The sequence below is a fragment of the Anoplolepis gracilipes genome, chromosome 4, assembly GCF_047496725.1.
Source record: "Anoplolepis gracilipes chromosome 4, ASM4749672v1, whole genome shotgun sequence".
In the NCBI taxonomy this organism is placed as follows: Eukaryota; Metazoa; Arthropoda; class Insecta; order Hymenoptera; family Formicidae; genus Anoplolepis; species Anoplolepis gracilipes.
In genome coordinates, this window is record NC_132973.1 from 2,414,688 (window position 1) to 2,435,358 (window position 20,671).

The following is a 20,671-nucleotide window of genomic DNA, read 5'->3' on the forward strand; positions in this document are numbered from 1 at the left end:
CGAGACAGATATCAGTCTCAAGAGCTTGGTATATTTATTTACATAGATATACGAAGTCGCACAAATATATAAAGTTACAATGATATAGTTCACCCACCGTTTTCGCCATTCGTTTTCGTAGCGCACGTGTCTAAAGGTATCCTCGTGTCATGGTAAATTATAGAAATTTACAAACTCTGCCACACACGGTTATCGTTACGATAGCTATTATTAAGATGTCGCAACTAAAAGATTCGGGACGCGTCATCGACGCACCATATATACACCGTATAAATATGTGTTTTCATGTTTTAAGTATAAAATCGTCCATTTATCATTTGCCTATTATTTCTTATGAATCAAGATATATATCGAGAGAGTGGCAGCAGTTTGAAGTAAGATTTGTGTGTTCTTATATATTTCCAAACAATCTCTGGATATGAAACGATGCTAAGAAAGGTCTCCGGAAAAGCTATCCGTTAACTATTGCTTGTTTATAAAAATAGGCTATTAGATGCTGTGTGTTTCGGTCGAAAATATCGAATGTTAAATACCTGCGCGTCGGAGAATATGAGATACTTGCGAATTTTTGTATACAATATTTTAATCCACATCAAAATATTGTATTTCAATATTTCTAAGTATATATATCATGAACGCACACACACGCGGAGTGTAATATGGTAGTATTCTTCGTGATTTATATTATATTGACGGATCTCTCTCTCTCTCTCTCTCTTTATCTTTCTTCTTGACGAAATAAATGTCCCAGCGTGGCTTTATGTTTCCCAACATACTACATGTATACGTATGTTTATCGGATCGTTTACATATAGAAAGATGAGCGTGTATCTGTGAGAGACTACAGAGCTATCGGATACAATGCACACATTTATTTACCTTACGTAGTATCGCGAGATTCCGTAATTATTATATGTTAACAACTCATAATTTTACAAGTATATGTACGCGGGTCGGGAGTATATAAATTGTTAACATATATACGTTCGTAATGTAATATATGACAGTTTAACAACGTGCATACGCGACATGTCATCATTTGTCGATGGAATAGGTGAATCTTACTTCATTCTTATTTAAGTACACCGCATTGTATGCAGTATATACATCACTGAATCAAGGGAGCCTTACTTCCTGAATAGAGTTTGAGCTTGTTCGACGTAAAATCGTCGAATTCTATCGACTAACGTTATCATTATAAGATACTTGGATGAGACGAGATGGAGATATATATATGGTACATGCGTGTATAGTAAAGACAAATGCTCTTTTTCTCTTTCGATTGCACACACAAACACGGCATTTATACAATCATAGATTATGCATACCGACGTCTTTTGTTGTTAAATAAAATGCACGAGCTTCGTAATCGATAATATTCTCTAAACGCGCCGAACACCGTGACAAAAGCTTGCTCGGCAACAAGCTTGGTCAAACTTGAACAGTCAGATCTATATTTATGCTAAACTCAATATTAGCTAAACTTCAAACGCCGACAAAGAAAGTAAAATATGACTAATTCGCGATTAAGACTATGATAGACACAAATTAATATAAAATGTATTCTTAGGAAATGAAAATATTCCAAGAAATAATTGTGCTATTAATATAATATATAAATTCATTTTTTTTAAAACTATTACTTTACTAAAGGACACTCTTTATCGCAAACATGCAGTTAATATACTTAATAAAAAGCTCCAGATTCCACTGACAGAATTCCTTTGCATTGTCATGTAACAATGACACGAGATAGATACATGCGGATACAATTTTTATTGGTATTATTATGCCTATAAAATAAGTTTAAAAAAAGTTCATTGCGTTTCTTGTGTGTGAGGCCGGTGTTTCAACTTCAACTCGACAGTGTTTATACTTGATAAAACTTAATATTCATCGTCATAATGTTCGTTGAAAAATTTTTACTATTCACTTATATCACTTTAAAGACATGTTTTAAAATTATAAATTAAAAAGAAATCTACATAAATTCCTCCTCAAAAAGTTATTATAGCGACTTAGCTAACTGCGTTATAATTAACACTCGGAGAATTGTAACAATGCATACATATACATGATGTATTACAATATTTGCATACACAAATCACAATTTCGCTTATTTAACAACATAAAATTTGTCACGCCACTTAATACATTTGCTTTATCAGATTCGGGAGAAAAAAAATCCGATAAAAGAAATTCGGTAATAATCGCCAGTTCTATGCCAAATATTCCTAAGTAACTTAATCTTTTTTTTTTTTTCAATCAGTATTTTTTTCAATATTTTTTTAGATATTTTGATAATTTCAAACATATAATTATGATATATTAAATTTTAATGGTATCTTAATCCGTATGTTTTGCATTAAAACAAAAATTGGTTAAATATTCATAAACGTAATTGTTTAAACGACATATTCCACAATTAGCTTAAAAAAATTAAATTCGCAAACTAGTAATTTTTTTAAATTTATCTTTTTTCATACAAATCATAAAATTTATATTACTCTTTTAATATTATCCAAAATGAAATTAATTAATATGAAAATTTACATAGTTACATTATATTAATACATTTCTATATTAACACAAAATATCGAAATGATACTTATGAAGTGCGCGAAGGTGTGTGGCATAATTTTAAAATAATATATAATATCTATTTAGATATAACATTGATATTATTTTTAAATTATTTCGTAATATAAAATTCGTATAATAAAATAGCGACCAGCGTTAATTTCCCTTTTTAATAATTTTGATTACTTTACAATTTAAATAAATATTTATTATAATCGCGAAATATTTAAATTTATAAATTGTAAATTAATTGTTCATATCAAAAATTGTCCGTACCTAAAAATGATCACATTATTAAAACGTAAAGTATAATAATGTTATATTTTTCATATTGAATTTTTTTCGTTTACAAAAGATCAGAAAAAAAATTGATTCCTTCAAATTTATTATATATAGATTGTGATTTAATTATGAGATTATTAACGTAATATGTTATTGTCTCTATTTACAAATTTCGTGTAATGTTGAATTAAATAAGTTTTGAAAAAGAAAATAAAACTTAACAAATTGAATAACTTTGAAAAACAGAATAAAAAAACATTATATCGTTTTTCGGGTATGTCCTTTTTGAAAAAATCAAAGAAATATTAAACATAAATTGTTAAATAATCAAACAATCAAGCCTTTCACGACATGCATACAACTTATGTTCTAATAGTTTAATTTAGCAATTATCGTACTAATTTCAATCGCTTAATCTTATACCTTCATTGCCATAATCCTGCATAGTTGCCATACAGATTTGCGGGTAATGGACCACCTGCCGTAAATAGGCGGGTACCCGATGCGTCATAACAGTGAGTGTAAATAGCAGGTGTATATTTCACATTTTGGAAACCATCTATATATTCTTCGTCAGGAAACTGATATTCCAGAGAATAAAAAAAAATTATTTTATAATACAGACTGCATTATATGAGAAGTATCTACAAAACGCAAAAAAAAAAAAAAATGAAACATTAGCTTTAAGATTGACACGATTTCAAAAATATTTTGCCAAATATGGTTTTTCTCCCACTATTATTAGTATTTTTTCACGAGAATACATAGGTTTATAGACACTTCATAGATATATATAGTGATTCAAAACTTAAGCTAAAGTTGTTTTGGAGATTGTAGAGATCAATAAAGTATATCTCAATTTTACAATATGTTAATTACTGTACAATGCATTAATTATATAAAATTAAGTATCAAGTACAATGTGAACAAATAAATTACTGTATTAAATAATATAGGACTTACCACATATCCTTTTGAAGCTTTTAGTACAACAGTCCTATTAGAGTTTATAGAAGATTCTAGATATTTCTGAGCTCTAACATCATAGAACATAAGCATTCCTAGACCAGTTCCAATAGTTAAAACAGAACCCTGAAAACTTGCTGATCTGATACCACAACCACTGTACCTGTATCAATAAATTCAAGATTTATAAACGTGTCGAGTATTATTAAGCAAAGTTTATAAAATTAGAATAAACATGAAAAGAAAAACTGTATTTACCTTGAAGGTATCTTTTTAATCGGTTGCAAGGTACGTGCGTCCAGAAGAAGAGTATAAGACCTGCATCCAATTGCATAAACACCATCGTCCTGTACGGCGAGACAAACATTCTCCTGGCAGGCTGGCAGTTTTCTAGATATTTTCTGTTTGAAGGATTCGGCTGACCAGATATGTATAAAGCTATTGAGCGTTAAAGCTGCAATTTCTTTATATGCTTTATTAAATGCCAGCGCCCGTACTTTCTGAGCAGACTTGCATTCTTTCACACAGACAGGCTGAATCAATCTATAAATAGTGAATAATAAGATCACTAGAAATTACTAATTGTAAATAATTAATAATTGAGTTAATTACTAATTAGAAAATTCAGAAAATTATTCAAAATTACTCATTAATACTAATTACTAATGGAAGAATTTTAGAAGAAATAAAAAAATTATTCTTATAGAGATGATCTCGTTTTTTCAACTATTAGATTATGGAAAAAAAAGAAAAAAAAACTGACATATTGTGAAAAAAATAATCACATTATTTTTCGTTTCGTAACTTTAAGGGGGGAATCTCTTTTTTTGGTCAAAAAAATCGATTTTTTTTTACGGAATCTTGTAGTTTAAGGTCTTAAAAATATTTCTGTAAAGTTTTAATTTGAAATAAATTAAATTGTGAAAGTTATAAACTGTAAATCGACTCGGCGCGCAGGTATATTTTGAAGCGCACAACAGCTGTTTGAACTCCCTGCTGTGTGGTCAATTCAATGTGAATAGATTTCATTGTGTTGACAAAAGGAAAAGAAGAAAGAAGAAAGAAAGAAAGAAGAAGGCATACAGTATGGTCTTGGTATAGCAGATTAGCTGTAAGTACTTAATATATCTTCATAAACTCAACTTGAAACTTTAAACGCGTTTTTCTCGAAACAGGTTTTTTACAACTGATTGACATGATTTCTAAAAAACTATTCAATCGATTGACTTGAAATTTTAACTGTATGTTCAGAAAACATCCCTTTATCGCGTGAACTAAAGAAAAAGTGATACGTTATATACTTTTTTTAGAAATCATTATTAAAAAATCATTATTAGAAATCATATACATTTTTTAGAAATCATGTCAACCAGTTGTAAAAAACCTGTTTCGAGAAAAACGCGTTTAAAGTTTCAAGTTGAGTTTATGAAGATATATCAAGTACTTACAGCTAATCTGCTATACCAGGGCCATACAGTATGCCTTCTTCTTTCTTTCTTTCTTCTTTTCCTTTTATCAACACAATGAAATCTATTCACATTGAATTGACCACGCAGCAAGGAGTTCAAACAGCTGTTGTGCGCTTCAAAATATACCTGCGCGTCGAGTCGGTTTACGGTTTATAACTTTCACAATTTAATTTCAAATTAAAACTTTACAGAAGTATTTTCAAGACCTTAAACTACAAGATTCCGTAAAAAAAAAATCGATTTTTTTGAGCAAAAAAAAGAGATTCCCCCCTTAATATGGCTACAACAAGTGTTAAAAAATTATTATCTGATATTAATAATACAATTCGATTTTACCTATGCGTAGGCACATCCGCTCGATCAGGAGCTTCAGCGAGATCACTATCAATACGCCATAGTGCCATTTTCGTATCCCTAGAGCCCGACACTAAAAACTCATCGTCGAGCCAACACATGTCAAATACCCAATCCCTGTGACCGCTCTCGCCGACACAAACCGGATCTAAAGTTGGTAATCTGTATATCGCTATTTCATTACTATTTCTTGCTCCGGTGGATAAAAGAGTTCTGGAGAAGGAAGAACATGCGTCAATTTCTATAGATCTATGAAATGAAATCTTTCGCGCGAGACATAAGAGTGAAAAGGCAAGTAAAGTCACCTTGAGGGATTGATTTGAACAGAATGAATGCCGCATTGTTGTTCGGGCATAACATTGCCGCCTGGGCTGAGTTGTCTTCCGTGAAGAGACGGAATCTGGTCCAGCTTCTGCGTCGCCACATCATATACCATAAGCTTATTGCACTTTGTACCGAATACCACTTGTCTATCACTCAACCATTGTGAACAAAACACTTTGTTCATATTATTTAAGCTAACCGAATACTCCTTGAATAGATCATGCGTTAATATATGCCGGGAACCGTATTCCTGATTGATTTTTCGCACTTCGCGCGTGTTCGTTTCGCGTGCGCGTACATAATCCACAAAGTTGAACGACGTTCCTAGGAATTGCTTGCCTTCGGTCACTGTCTCCGCTTCGTCGTCGCTCGATTCGTAACACACAAAATCATCCGGTTTATCTGGCTTTCGATTTCTCTCGTGTCGCAATGCTAATCTAAAAAAAATAAGGTAGATTTAGTATATCAAGATATACTAAAATACAAGCTACATTAAAATTGATACACATTATATAATAATGTTCACACATATTTACCTTTTAGCCTGGCGTTCTTTCAACCTGCTATTACTGGCACATGGAGGATGTCTTCCATATACGGTCATTCTTTGTGTCTCAGCCATTATAGTAATTTAAAAATTTAACAGAGATTTTACAATTATTCAGGCAACTTGCAAGGAACACTGAGTATTATTATTGAACAGGAAAATCTTGTTAACAAACTTAAGAGCGATATTGAGAGTGATCATTTATGTAGAAATAAAAAAAAATTATATTGGCAATGTACAACTTGAACAATATCTCTCTGTATAAGCAGTCTCTTATAAGTTATTTTTGTTAGCTACTTTTGGCGTCTTTCCTTCCTTCCTTTCTTTTTTTCTTTCTTTCTTTCTCTCTCTCTCTCTCTCTCTCTCTCTCTCTCTATATATATATATATATATATATATATATCCAAATGTTTATTTATAAGATTTTGGCAGGATATATTGCTAAGATCTAATCAATAAATTTACTTTCAAATCTCTTGTAATATTTTTAAAAACTCTAGAGAAGAAGAGAAACCCATAAAAAGTTTATTTCTTATCAGAAGGAAAGATGAATAATTAATAAAATAATGAGGCACAATAGATTAAGTTTGAAACTTGCTGCACTAAGAAGAATAAGTTATTCCTAATAAGAATAAATTCTTGATTTTGAATTAAATATTAGCTATTTTTATATCGATAGTAATATATTTATATCAATTTAATTGTTTTCTTTATACAGATTTTATTTTTATTTCTGGAGTAAAAACAAATTAATAAAAGCTTCTATAAATTAATCCAGTTGTTTTATGCAAGTTTATAGAATTCTTGAGAAGTAATTGATTGAATTATTATTTGTTATAATAAATCAAATATAATGCTTGCACAACACAATGCAAAAATTTAAAATATAAAATAGTTTATTTAAATAACAATGCAAGTAGGCTGTTACAAGACACTAGGACATGAGTGGCTTTCAATCTAAAATAATAAAAAATTTAATCAGTAGAGATTTTTTTAAATGTTTTTATAATATAATATGTAATCTTATTTTTTTATATAAAGTGTTTCTTCTTTCAAACTTTAAAAATTTTTAAAAACATTGTCATAGAAAATGTTTATTTGTATCTAATTGTATCACAATAATGATACAATTGAAAACTTTAGTAGAAAATTAACAACAATATTCTATAAGAAAATATAATATAAAAATTAGTGCTAAGATAAATTTTGACAAACTACTAGACAAATGTAAAATAACAAATATAATACAATTTGTCAATGTTCAAACAACGCAACAAAAAATTTTTGTTGTTAAATCGTTTAAGAATTTTTATTATTTAAAAACTAGATTCTACCTTATCCATATTTTTTTTACTCTATGCATTTTTATCACTCAGACATTTATTTTTTATAAAAATGACATCTCTGGATTGAGTAATGAAACGCAAGTATAACTGTTCGCTTCGGGAATTCGTTATTATTCATCAGGGGATCCTGATGAGACAGATCAATGCTTACCGTTGCAATTAGAGTTGCCCGCAGGAGAATAATGCGACAGGAGAGTTGCGAGGCGTCGACTCATGGTCTGATACTGCGCTATTTATTGGAACAATCGAGCGGAAAGAAAGGTCCTCCTCGTTAACTTAACGGATATCCAATGCAAATATATTTCGAAATGATATATATCTTGGATTGGGACACAGTGCCGCCGCTTTACGAAGGAAGGTCAACCGAGGCTGTCAAGCGACACTCCGTACACCGTCGATTCCTCTCGTCGTTGTATCCGCAAAACGATTCGTATAACCTTGCTCCCTCGTTCGGGTGCACGCGTGCGTCGTTGGTGCAATACTCCGAGAAGCGTTCGATCCGAGGAGATTACATGTAGCCAGGAGAATCCAGCGTGGTCATGACGAACGGAGAAACGTACGGTGTGATCGCAGGAACGACAGTACCGCCATGTTGAAAGCGACACTTCAGCCTCTTAATAATGCCGACGAAGCATCGATACCGTCCCGATCGTCTTCCCGAGGAATGATGCCTTATTTCAGCAGGGTGACCGAAGCGATCGGCATGATTAACACGTGCGCAATGATTCCCGGAGCTTTTTAACCACGCACATTTTCGCAACTGTCAACATCAGCTTGGTCACCCCCCCCTTCGTCCCAGATCATCTGCGCTTCCCCCTTCTCTCTGGCCCTTTTGCATAGTTTGCTTCGAGCAGTTCGTGGCAACGTCGCGCATAATGAAAAATTTGTTCTAACGCACACAAATTATGTACATAGAATTCGCATTATCGGTATCCAATAGGAAACTTTCGTTTCTAGAATCTTAAAATATTGTTAGTTAAAATCACTAGAGAATAAGCTCTTCTATTAGTGCGCGAAAAAGTTCAGAGTGTCCGATTGTCCAATCAGAATAACGGAAATTTTCTTCTTTTTGTTCTGATCGAATGATTCGGAAGTTTTGTAGCTTCAAATGAAACGCGTTTCTAGGCAATGTAATGAGAATATGAAATTGTTCGTTTACTCGTATTTTTAATATTTTAAAAACATGACATCGTCGTTTAAGAAAATAAATACTAAAGTATATACAAGAGCGGGGCCGGAATTAACGGAGGATAATATATATTGGAAGAAATATACAGTACGTATAAGTTTTGTTTATATAGAAAGTGATTTCTACTGACACGTGCGCGAAACATAACCTATGTATGAACTAACCTATAAGATACATTTGTTGTCCTTTTTACATTCTATCTTGAGACTTACGTTGTTGAGAACAATATTAATTTCGTTTATAAAATAAATTAAATTTACATTTCTTCTTGATGGGGTATGAATCTAAATTAATCTAAATGAATCTAAAATGTAATCGCTTAATTATTGAAGCACTTGTGCAATGTTTGTAAAATTATATAGTTTAATAAAATAAATTTTTTTTCCACCAAGAAAATATTTTATCATAAATTACCAGTCGATTTTTATGAATTGATTTATATGAAACCGTTCTGGCAACTACACATTTATCACTTCCTTCACATTTATCTATAATATAATTATCACAAATATAAGATTAAGTCTTAATTTCTGTTTACAGCTACCAGTTTTAGTAAAAGAGTTTGGTTCAATAGACTACATCGCCTTCTCGCCAGTAGAACCGCATTATTTTGCAGTTACTTGCTCGGTCCGAGTACAAATATATAATCCTATCACAAAGCTAGTTACAAAAACTTACAGTAGATTCAAAGAGGCTGCGTATGGAGGCTGCTTTCGTAGAGATGGCAAACTACTATGTGCTGGTGGCGAAGAAGCAGTGGTCAGGCTCTTCAACATTGGTTCCAATAGCATGTTACGAGTTTTTTCCGGGCATAAAGCTGCAGTGCACAGAGCTTTTTTCACAGCCGATGATCTTCATATTGCTTCATTTTCTGATGATAAAACTGTGGTATTGTGGGACATATCTAGTGAGAAACAATTGACGAGTTTCACTGAACATACTGATTATATCAGAGCTGGTGCAGTGAGTCCTGTGTCCACTGATGTATTATTATCTGGTGGATATGACAAGAACATACATATGTATGATGCCAGAACAAATAAGAAAATACTTAGTGTCAATCATGATGCACCAGTGGAGAGTTTACTCTTCTTACCAACTGGAGGAATATTCCTGTCTGCAGGTATAGTGTCTATGAAATTCTATTAATGTTTAATTACAAAAAAAAATTAATTCTTATATATAATTTAAAAGTTTAATTCCTTATATAACAATGTTTATTTTTTAGGTGGAACTGATATCAAAGTGTGGGACGCTCTCGCAGGAGGTAAATTACTTGCAAAGATCACGCAACATCACAAAACTGTGACTTGCTTGAAAATCGCCTCCAATGGTCATAGAATATTGTCTGGTTCATTGGATAGGCATGTCAAAGTTTATGATACTGGAACATACAAAACTCTTCACACTTTAGACTATCCTAATGCAGTTCTCAGCATAGGAATTAGTGTAAGGAAAAGAAAAAAATACATTAGTCTTATACTTGCATCTACATTTACCTTATTAACATTTGGTGAATTATTAGTTAAATTGAGTAATTTAAGAATAGAAATGTGAATACTAAATATATTAATATTAAATTGTAGGAGGGCGACGAAACTATTGTAGCCGGTATGGTCGACGGTCTGATCTCTGTCAAGAGACGTGAGGAAGACACAAATGACGTGGTAAAACCGAAACGTAAGGTTTCGTATAGGCACGCGGGTGAAAATTTGCATGTGCGGAGTGTTGACGTAGTCGTGCAGCAGGAAGTCAAGGAGATTATGAGCAAGCACGACACTTGTTTGCGAAAGTTTCAATACAGTAAAGCGCTCGACTGTGTTATGATGAATTATGTGGTTAATAAAACGCCGCATGTCACTGTCGCACTTACACAGGAACTTATCAGACGGGAAGGCCTAAGGCGAGCTTTAGCCGGTAGAGACGGCAAGTCTTTGGTCAATATCATTAAGTTCTTGAACAAACATATCGGTAGTATCCGTTTCGGAAGAGTATTATTACATGTAGCAAACGTTTTGTTAGGTAAGTTTTAAATATTTTTTTCTCAAGGTATCTCACATGAGGTTTGTTTTTTATTCCTGCACTTCTGAACTAATGCAGTAAGTTAGAATGAGAAAAAGTATATTTGTCTTATTCTAACTTATTGCACTAGTTCAGAAATACAGGAATAAAAAACAAACCTGTTTAGTTAATAAAATTTATTCTTTTGTAATAGACGTATATGAAGATCATTTGGATGAACTCTCGGAGGAACCACGGAAAATGTTCACTATATTAGCACAAAAGCTACAGGAGGAGGAACAATTAATTATAGCGTTGACGCAACTACAGGGTTCAATGCAAATGATATTGTCTAGTGCCGAAACAATTCCTTTACCTGCTATAAAAGAGAATCAGAATATGGAGCCGTCAAACGCCGCTCAAACGGAGCGCGATCTCGTCTTAAATATAACATAAATTTAACAAATACAAAACATCAAATTGTAAAATAATGTTTCTTGTACATAACATTGATTTAATATTAAATTTTTTGAAATAAGTAAAAGTCATCAGATGTTTAAATATTTTCATTTATAAACTTACAATTATTTTTCAGTGAAAACTTAGGCTACTTCAAGTATAGAATAATACATTAATCTTTAAATGTTAAAATCAAATTTTTTTTTTTTTTGAATATATGGTAAGTTTTGCAAAAGAGCATAGCAAAAAATATTTTTTAGATAATATTTATATAAATTATGTGGCTTAATTTGAAATAGCATATCAAATTGTTTATTTCCTTAGGTAAACTTACATTGACGTGTCATTCATATATTTTAAGATGTATCTTTATTGAGGCATTTTTGCCATGCGGCAGAAGATGGTTTTTCAGGCACTATCCATCCAATCGGTATCGTTGTTGTATCATTTTCAGAACTTATAAATCTATCCCACGCCGTACTAAAATATAAACAATTATTTTTATTATTGAAAAAGACTTTTGATATGTCATATATCTGATTTTATGTCTGAAAATTGAATGCACACCGAATCAAGATAAAACTATCCAAATCCTTGTAAAATTGTTCAGCAGTCAATATATTTATTCCAAATAGCACATTTTCCCAATCAGCAAATAAATTTTTTGTCTGTTTTTCAATTCTTTTTTCGTTATCCGTTTTCAGCATTAATTTTAATTCCTGTTCTTCTATTGCATACTCGTGATCCAAAGCAGTCCATTGTTCTGTTAATTTAGCTGTAACATATGTTCCAACATATATAATTAAAAATGAAATAACATTTGTAATATTTTCATAAAAAATATAAATAGAAATATTATTTTCTGTTATTTTATTACAAAATTTATATATTTTATCATTTTTTTACTAATTTATTTCTATTACGATATTTATATTATTTTAATTATTAAAATTATTTTTATATTGCTTTTATTGACGCGCGTGCATATTGCCGCTTTTTTAAAAGATTCTATGTCATTATTTTATAAAAACCGTGTACTGAGATAAAATATTACCAATATTATGCTTGAATGCTTCATCAGTTGCAGAAGATACTTTTTCGCCTCTCGCTCGAGCAATTGTCATCTTGATATTTCGTAAGTTTTGTAACTCTTGCAAAATTCCTAGATATTTCCGTACATCGCTTTTTTTACTACGAACGTCGGATAAGATCATGTCTGCATCCCTGCGCAAATTCTCCTCTTGTTTTTCTCGTTCGATTACTGCTTGTTCCTTTCGAATCCATGAATCTGCCTCTGCATGTAATTTCGCTCTTCTTTCTTCTTTCGTTGATTTTTCTTTCTTCCATTCTTCCCTTCTACGCTGTTGCCTTACACGTTTCTTCTTGCGTTTCTTTAGATCGTTCTTAACTTGATTTAGAAAGTCTGCATCTTTTATAGATTTCAGGATTTCACAAATTTCATGCTTTACAGCATTACAGGCACTAACTTTTTCTTGCCATTGCAGTTCTGATAAATTAACATTGTCATCTTCAAGTTCCGCACAAACGTTCTCAAGTTGCTTATTTAATTTAGTCACCGTCATTAATGCACTCTTAATAGTTGCAATTTTAAATGGGTTTTTCTGTTTGCTTTTGATAGAAACTTGTGATTCGGTCTCTTGGAGAAATTGTTCAATAGCCCTTTCATCTTCTTGTCGTGTTCTTATTCTACCGACTAATGTCACATTATTAACTGTACTGTTATCACATGTTACATGGCTTGGATAAACATTATAATACATATTTCCGCTGTAATTTGCATTGTATGCAAATGGTTGTTGAGTTGTTGGATAATACATGTTAAAATGCACATTTTCATAAGTTTGTCCAGTATGTTGCTGGGATGATTGACCACTATACATAATTGTTAAATATATATCCAATTGTGTGTAAAAGTAATATGAGAAAAACTTGGTACTATAGTGCTTTTAAGTGTGAAATTAGTTTACTTTGAATATAATAGATTAGTAAGAGTGAGAAATAAAATTATGGAAAAATACTTAAAAATAATTTAGCAAAGAGTCACAAAGGGAGCACTTTTTAACACATCTGCAAAATGTCCCCTTCTTTCGGTAATTGTGCTTCCGCCTCTTGTAACACTTTTTCAGCTTCGATATAATCCTCAACTTCCTTCAAATCTTGTTCAGTGTCCAGAATATTTTTGAGTTCTTCAAATGCTTTGACAAGACGTCTTTGACAATCTGGTATCATCATCAAAGATTCTTGAAGCACCTCTTCTTGCTTTTTTATGTCGTAACCATCTTTATCTATAACATAATATTTTATCATTTTTATGTAAATAAAACTGTTTAATAATAATATTCTAATAATGTTGCATTTGAAATATTAAAATTCAAAAGAGAAAATATTTGAAAGTTATACAAAACGCAAATGTATCCAACCGTTAAAACACCCATATACGCATTTTAGTGAATACATATTTTGATCATTACGCATTCAACAAGTACTTGTAAATTACATTGGACGAATTTAGTTACAATATTTCTTCGAACTTATTACGCTACGAGACGAATCGTTTCGACGTATTTAACAAGCGGAATTGTACAGTCCTTTTTCTCCTCGTAGCTAAAAATGATTCTCACCCTGCTCTTTCAACTTTTGTATCCTTTCGCGCTGTTGTGTCGCTTCTTTCTCGTACGTAGTCTTTTCTTTCGCAAGGCGTTTAACTACTCCCGTCTTAATCTTGAGTGTTCTTATACGAGGGTCGGACATTATCGTACGCGCACGCGGATATTTTATAATCTCGAAACGTAAAAATGGGAGAGCCTTGCCTTGAGGATCTAACGTTCCTTCGTAATTTTTCTTTCTTTTTAGCCTCTTGCCTTATTAGGCGAAGTGAGTCGAGAGAAATAAAAATCGTAACGTTGACACCGCGACGCGACGAGGTTACGAGGTTATATTCCCACTTTGCGCGCGCACGCGCTCGTACCAGCCATCAGCCGACTACTTGACGTTTGCAGAAATTTCGATCGGCCATCTTCGTCGATGTTCGTATCGCTACATATTTCACCGCGTTACGTTTTCGCGGTCATTTGTGACGCTGTTGTCTCGACATGATTTCCTACTTCGCCGTAGTTTTAATCGTGATCTTCAAGCGAGTATCGCAGAATTTTTGAGTCATCGTACAGCGAATGACGAGGTATGTGTAGAATTATCGTTATCAAGAGTTTGATAAGGACGTAAAGTGGACTTTATTTTTGTCAGCTGTAATATATACTTTTCTGTTTTGTCCATGAAAATATATCGAACATTTATACAATTATTCAGGCAATATGATAATTTTTTTGAAGGCCGATAAAAAATATCAATCGAAATCAAATAAAAAATAGTAAGTTTTACAATTTTATATATGCTGATAGATTTATTATATATTTATACATATTATGACATATGTGGATTCTATGCGTATATATATTTCATTAATATATTATAATAGCGATCGTACAAATTCATCGGGAAACGATGCTAAAGTAAAAGGTAAAATGACTGAAAAAATATGACGAGTATGTATATTTTGAAGAAACATATTTGCTTTCTTGTGAATTGAAGTTAATTTTCATAAATCCCAGCTTGCTTCTCGCGCGAATAATATTTATTATATCAATAAATGTTGATTTTTTTTTCTACGAATATAATTCGCGCAGAGCGCTGAGCGCGCATTCGATTCTCTTGTCGCATCGAGCGCGTAACGTTGGCGAGCCTGGGCGGCGCGCCCGCGCCCGGGCCGACTCGCGGCTAAGTTCGCGTCACGCGCAGCCGAGCGTGCCTGTCGCACTCGGCCAGCGCTTCCGCAGAGCCAAGTGTCTGTAAGTACCGCATCGTTGTACGTCGCAACGGGACGTGCCGTGCGGTGGCGAGACTGGGAGAAGGAACGAAAGTGTGTGTGTGTGTGTATGTGTGTGTGTGTGTGTGTGTGAGAGAGAGAGAGAGAGAGAGGGTGCGAGGGTGGTGCGGCCACACTGGCGCATCCGCTGTCGATGGATATACATCCACGAGGGAGGTGTGATGCGGCTCACACGATGGTGGACAACGAGTTCCCGGCCGCCGAGAAGATCCTTCGTGACATCGAGAACACGATCAGGAGGAATCCCACTATGTGAGTGTCAAATTCCCTCTCCTTTTATTTATTCGGGGAAAATCGTCGCCGGGCGGATGTTTTATCCTTTCGTTTCCTTTCGCGACAGGCAAAGACCCGGAACCGGTAGGCTCTCCGTGCGCTCGATTTCCGAGTATTAGAGTAAGAAAGAGAGACAAGTACGCGAAAAGTGTCCTTCACCGATTATCATGTTCGAATCTACCGAATTACTTCCGCGTGTATCGCGCGTTTGAAGTCGGCGCAATTCTTAACTTTCGACAAATGCTTCTTTTACAGAATAATGTAAATATATATATATATAATTCGACGTGACGTTACTTCTGCTCTTTTTAGTTGCCTTTTCTACACTCAGCCCCACAATTTCTTTTCCTCCGCCCAAAATCTAAATATACCCGCGTACATTTTATTTCACAAATAAGTGCAGGAAGTATATGTATAACGAAAAAAAAAAAAAAAAAAAAAAAAAAGCGCGTGTGCGCGGGAGGAGCAGGCGTGTAGATTATCGATTTAAAATCACCGCGGGGATATCGCGCAGCGGAGAATCCTAACCTAAATGAAACTACGTGCGGGAGCCCAGTTTCGCAGTCCGCACTGCAACATCCGCAACACCGGCAGCAAAACACGCATCCCGTGCGCCGCCGGGCTTGATCGCGCAGTTGCGAGGGCGGAGTCTTCCTCGGGGAGGGAAGGGTAGAGAGTGAAAAAAAAAAAAAAAAAAAAGCGTGTACGTGCTACGAGATCGCGTAAATTGTAGTCAGTCGCGATGCGAGTCGACCTCGCGATTTTAACTCGACGACGATCGATTTCGTGTCGCGCGAGCTTTCGCCCACGCGACTCGCCGCTACGTCAACGCTACGGCTACGGCAATAATAATCGCGCAGTTGATTGCGAGTCGATCGCGAGTCGACACGCGCGTACCAGCTGTAATTTACTGTCGCTTTAAAGCGTAATTTATCAAGTATTTAAGTAGAAAACGCTCAGAGAAAGAGAGCTGCTTGATTCAACATTCACGTTTTCAATATTGTTGAGATAGCTTATTGTCATGATCTCTGTTAATTTTATATTGAATTAGAACAAGTCATGGAATAAATAAATAAATGTTTATTCGTGTCAACAATCATACCGAGAATTATTTTTAAGAATCATAGAAATTATTTTTATTTTATTTGCGCGCCTTAATATTTCTTTACGTTGAAAGACACTGCAGTAGAATCATTATTAGACGTTATGTTGATTTTGACAAATTACATTCAGCTCTCGCAATCTTGCTCCAAGAGTAATTAAAACTAATCTTCTTAAGCTTGTTTAGTTCGTTTAAGCTTATTTAGGTCGATATATATTGCGATAGAAAATACATATAAAATGTATATAAAAAGAAATTGTCAAGCGTTATATTAATGCTCTCTTTAATTTAATTTTCTTTTTAATTTTAAACTAAATATATTTATAATAATACAAAATGAACGTATTCCGAGTATTTTGAATGAAATGAAGGATCAACCTCAATTTCCTATCGATAACGCTAAATTTCATTATCCTAGTTTTACAGGAGCTTTATATAGTTTAAAATAAACATGCGTTCGTGCGTGCGACTTTGATTGGGAAAAAACCGGGAAAACGCGCTTATAACAGAAACAGGGCCGAGATGTGCGTGGCAAATAATCGGCCACGTCCGGTGTTCGTCAAGTAGCGCCATCCGGGGAACATCGAGCGTTAATAATCGCGGCTTGTTTACGATCCTTAATTCCACTTGCGTAATGCGACTTTGTTTAATTACTCGATTATTTTTATCTCGAGTTTTTGTTCTGGCGATCGCGTAGAAAATTTTACGCAATTTAAGTTTCTAACATTTTGCTGAATTCTTTCGCGTTTGAAATTTATTAAATCCCTTAATATCATATAAATTTTATGCGAAACGTAATTTTATGTATCGTACAATTCCTTTGCAATATCAAACCAAATTGTATATCTCGAATAAGGTTTCTCTATAGCATAGAATTAAATCTTTATCGAATCAGAAAAGAATCGTTATAAATGATTCCTCGTGACTCACGTTCGATAATTTATATCGCATTGACAGAGTTAATACGCTGTATTTGTATTGTTGAATTAACGAAGGTCAAGGTCGAACACGGACATTAGACTTTTAAGATTATTTCAAAGAGGTTTTTTTAGATTAAATAAAGATTAATCATATTTTTAAGTCGAAATTAATTGTGACATTTATTTTAAAAGAATTTTTTTTAAAACATTTTTAAGATTTAAATATTTTTGTTAAATATTATATTTTTAAATGCAATTTAAATATTATATAAATATTGTATAAATTAACTAAAATTCTTTAATAAAATTAAATAATTTAATTGAATATTAATTTTTAAAATCACTGACGAGAGGTAATCTCGATTCATACCGGTATCAGCGCATTGCGACACATTTAATGATATATTATTAATTTTTAGATTTAATATTTTAGGCTTTTAGATAGCATTGTGTGTGTGTGTTTGTGTGTGTATGTTGACTAGGATATCGAATTGATGATTGTTTAATGAGCATGATATGTTCCATTTTTTTATCGCTGAAAAAGAATTAATAACTATTTTATTTTTGTATCCTTTGTCTTATATTTACTGACATGAGATATTTTAAAAATATGTAGCAATATTATATATTAATTAATATTATTAATATTTTACATTAATGTTAAAATTAATATTCTTAATAATTTATTAATAGTATTCATATATATTTATTACATACGCAGATTTACTATAATTTTAAATATATCTTATCAAATTAATAAGAAGAAATGTCAATGTATATAATATTCAGAATTGATCGATATGGTATATTTTTTAGTTTTTCTACATTAATTTAAAAACAAGTTTTATTAAAATCAGAAAGAGAACGAGAGAGAAAGAGGGGGGAGGGAGACAAAGGGAAATTTTATGATCGCGAATTCTACTTTCCCAGAAAAAGCTTTGTGATCCTGCCGATGGAGGACAACGAGAATCGATCACCGGTGTTTCACCAGGAGGACAGTCTGGGTTTGGCGTCGTGGTGCGTTCAGCCGCTCTACGTATACGCTTATCGGCGCCTGCTGGAGTACCGGCGGACACGTCATCAACGGCGCGAGGAACCCAACACGGTGGCGAGATGGCTACTGGGTGCCTTGCTGCTAAATCCGAACGTGACAACGTTCTGGAATATGCGGCGGGAGCTGGTGCGCGCTGGCAGATTGGACGCGCGCGACGAGCTGTCCGTCACACGACCGGTGCTCTATCATACGCCAAAGAACTTCGAGGCCTTCGCGTATCGGAGCTGGCTGATGTCGTACGCTTTGGACACCGAACGGAACCACGTCGCCGAACCCGGGATCTCGCCCCTCGCGAGCGCCGAACTCGAGCTTGCAGAGACCTGCGCCGATCGTTACGCGAATAATTACCACGCGTGGAGTTATCGGCGTCACTTGGTCGCCCTGTGCGAATCACGCGGTTTGCGGCATCCCAGTCTCGAGAGCGAATGGAGGAGTACTATCGCTTGGTGCCGACAACACGTGTCCGATCATAGCGCTCATTCTTATCGGCAATTTTTACTGCGAAAGTGCATGTTGGCAACGGTGTCTACGGAAACAGAGATGAATGACGATGACATCGTCAGACACGACAATCTGTTTAGTTACATGAACCACTACGAACTGAACGACGATGAACGGACGTTGCTAGAACGTATTCGCGATATATTTGCACGTCGCGTCGACGGTTACTCGCCTACCGACGTTCACAAACTCAGGTGTTACCTAAGAGCGTTATCGTACTGGGCGGAAGAGTGTTGGTATAACGATCAGCTCATCAGTATGTACGACAACCATGAGACGTTGTGGTATCACCGCAGGTTCTTGGCGCACTTACTCGTTCTTCTCACCGTCATGTACGCGAAACATGCTTGTTACCGCAAGGATGACTTTTCGGACGTTCAATGTCGCGATGAGCCGTCGGTCGCGCCGTTTCTTCGCGACGGACCCTTAACTACTCACGACGACTTGCTGATAGCTGCTCATGTGATACTCCTAAGATCTTTTTGCACTGTTAATATTCGTATTATTCAAGAAGCGATCAAACGCAGTCCACGGGAGAATCTATTAATCGAGAGATTTTCCAAATATCTCGGGAGAATAGGTTTACGATGATCAAGACTAGCGCGTGAAATTTTGAATATGAAAAAAGACATAGTTATATAAGTTGCCCAAACAAAAAGTCGTAAAATTTTGCTCATGTCAGAATTTGCATAAGCACAATGCATAGTTTCACAAAAAGATAGCACGTTAATACTCACACTATTCATTATTCATTAGCAATTCACTTCAATTTTATAGTCAATTCAACATAATTTTTTTTTTTCTTTTTCTTTTCATGATTTAATATTGTCAAGCCGTATTCAATGCATCCAATGTAATTCAGCAGCATAATTAAATTTAGTATTTATTTTAAAATAGCCACAAAAATATTATTTGTTATCAAATACTGTCTTCTTTTTAAGAAGATTTTTCATATTATTATATTTTTTAAGACATTTATCTTATTGTTTTTTCTTAACGGTATTTAATTTTATAAAATTGTTTAATTTTATTTATACATTTAAAAGAGAAATCAATTGGTTTTTTTTAAAGAAAGGCCTTTCGAGAAGGCCTAAAATATATTAAAGATTAAAAATAAAAAAATATTCAATTTTTATTTTGACGTAATTGTTTGATTTTTTTAAACAAGGAGAACAATTTTTCGTATTATAAAAATATTTTAAAAGTATAGATAGACTTTTATCTGTGAGTTACCTTTTAGAAAAAAAAGTTTTTCTTGAAATTTAAAAATATTGCAATATGGTGCTCAATTCTTATTATTCTCTTGCGATTATTCGCGAAGCAATACCTTCGCACGTAGATAAGAGCACGATTGCGATAAGTATAAGATTCAATGTAGGTAGGAGGAATTGAATCTTTAT

At 33.7% G+C, this 20,671-nt stretch overlaps 5 protein-coding genes across 7 annotated transcripts; 2 read left to right on the top strand and 3 right to left on the bottom strand.

Moving 5' to 3' along the window:
• Positions 1 to 9: 9 nt before the first annotated feature.
• On the bottom strand, positions 10 to 6,887 carry Dcaf12 (DDB1 and CUL4 associated factor 12-like protein). Of its 2 annotated transcripts, none has more exons than XM_072890706.1 (6): positions 6,512 to 6,886; positions 5,957 to 6,412; positions 5,634 to 5,864; positions 4,087 to 4,371; positions 3,826 to 3,991; positions 10 to 3,443 (listed from the first exon to the last, which is right to left on the bottom strand). In XM_072890706.1, exons 1-6 carry the CDS (start codon positions 6,595 to 6,597, stop codon positions 3,288 to 3,290), a joined length of 1,380 nt encoding a protein of 459 aa, XP_072746807.1. In that variant the 5' UTR covers positions 6,598 to 6,886; the 3' UTR covers positions 10 to 3,287. The 2 variants fall into 2 exon arrangements, with proteins under 2 accessions (XP_072746807.1, XP_072746808.1); XM_072890707.1 differs by having other exon boundaries at positions 3,304 to 3,506; positions 6,512 to 6,887.
• Positions 6,888 to 8,960: 2,073 nt separating this feature from the next.
• Positions 8,961 to 11,602, top strand: LOC140665031 (U3 small nucleolar RNA-associated protein 15 homolog). Its single transcript, XM_072890704.1, has 5 exons — positions 8,961 to 9,144; positions 9,598 to 10,180; positions 10,286 to 10,506; positions 10,644 to 11,079; positions 11,273 to 11,602. Exons 1-5 carry the CDS (start codon positions 9,052 to 9,054, stop codon positions 11,512 to 11,514), a joined length of 1,575 nt encoding a protein of 524 aa, XP_072746805.1. The 5' UTR covers positions 8,961 to 9,051; the 3' UTR covers positions 11,515 to 11,602.
• On the bottom strand, positions 11,270 to 13,423 carry LOC140665035 (programmed cell death protein 7-like). Its single transcript, XM_072890710.1, has 3 exons — positions 12,572 to 13,423; positions 12,085 to 12,292; positions 11,270 to 11,997 (listed from the first exon to the last, which is right to left on the bottom strand). Exons 1-3 carry the CDS (start codon positions 13,416 to 13,418, stop codon positions 11,874 to 11,876), a joined length of 1,179 nt encoding a protein of 392 aa, XP_072746811.1. The 5' UTR covers positions 13,419 to 13,423; the 3' UTR covers positions 11,270 to 11,873.
• Positions 13,424 to 13,586: 163 nt separating this feature from the next.
• Positions 13,587 to 14,520, bottom strand: LOC140665037 (tubulin-specific chaperone A-like). The gene is made up of 2 exons (XM_072890716.1): positions 14,160 to 14,520; positions 13,587 to 13,823 (listed from the first exon to the last, which is right to left on the bottom strand). Exons 1-2 carry the CDS (start codon positions 14,287 to 14,289, stop codon positions 13,597 to 13,599), a joined length of 357 nt encoding a protein of 118 aa, XP_072746817.1. The 5' UTR covers positions 14,290 to 14,520; the 3' UTR covers positions 13,587 to 13,596.
• Positions 14,521 to 14,577: 57 nt separating this feature from the next.
• Positions 14,578 to 20,544, top strand: Temp (protein prenyltransferase alpha subunit repeat-containing protein tempura). Of its 2 annotated transcripts, none has more exons than XM_072890709.1 (2): positions 14,578 to 14,716; positions 18,647 to 20,544. In XM_072890709.1, exons 1-2 carry the CDS (start codon positions 14,709 to 14,711, stop codon positions 19,860 to 19,862), a joined length of 1,224 nt encoding a protein of 407 aa, XP_072746810.1. In that variant the 5' UTR covers positions 14,578 to 14,708; the 3' UTR covers positions 19,863 to 20,544. The 2 variants fall into 2 exon arrangements, with proteins under 2 accessions (XP_072746810.1, XP_072746809.1); XM_072890708.1 differs by lacking the exon at positions 14,578 to 14,716 and adding an exon at positions 14,723 to 15,673.
• Positions 20,545 to 20,671: the final 127 nt, after the last annotated feature.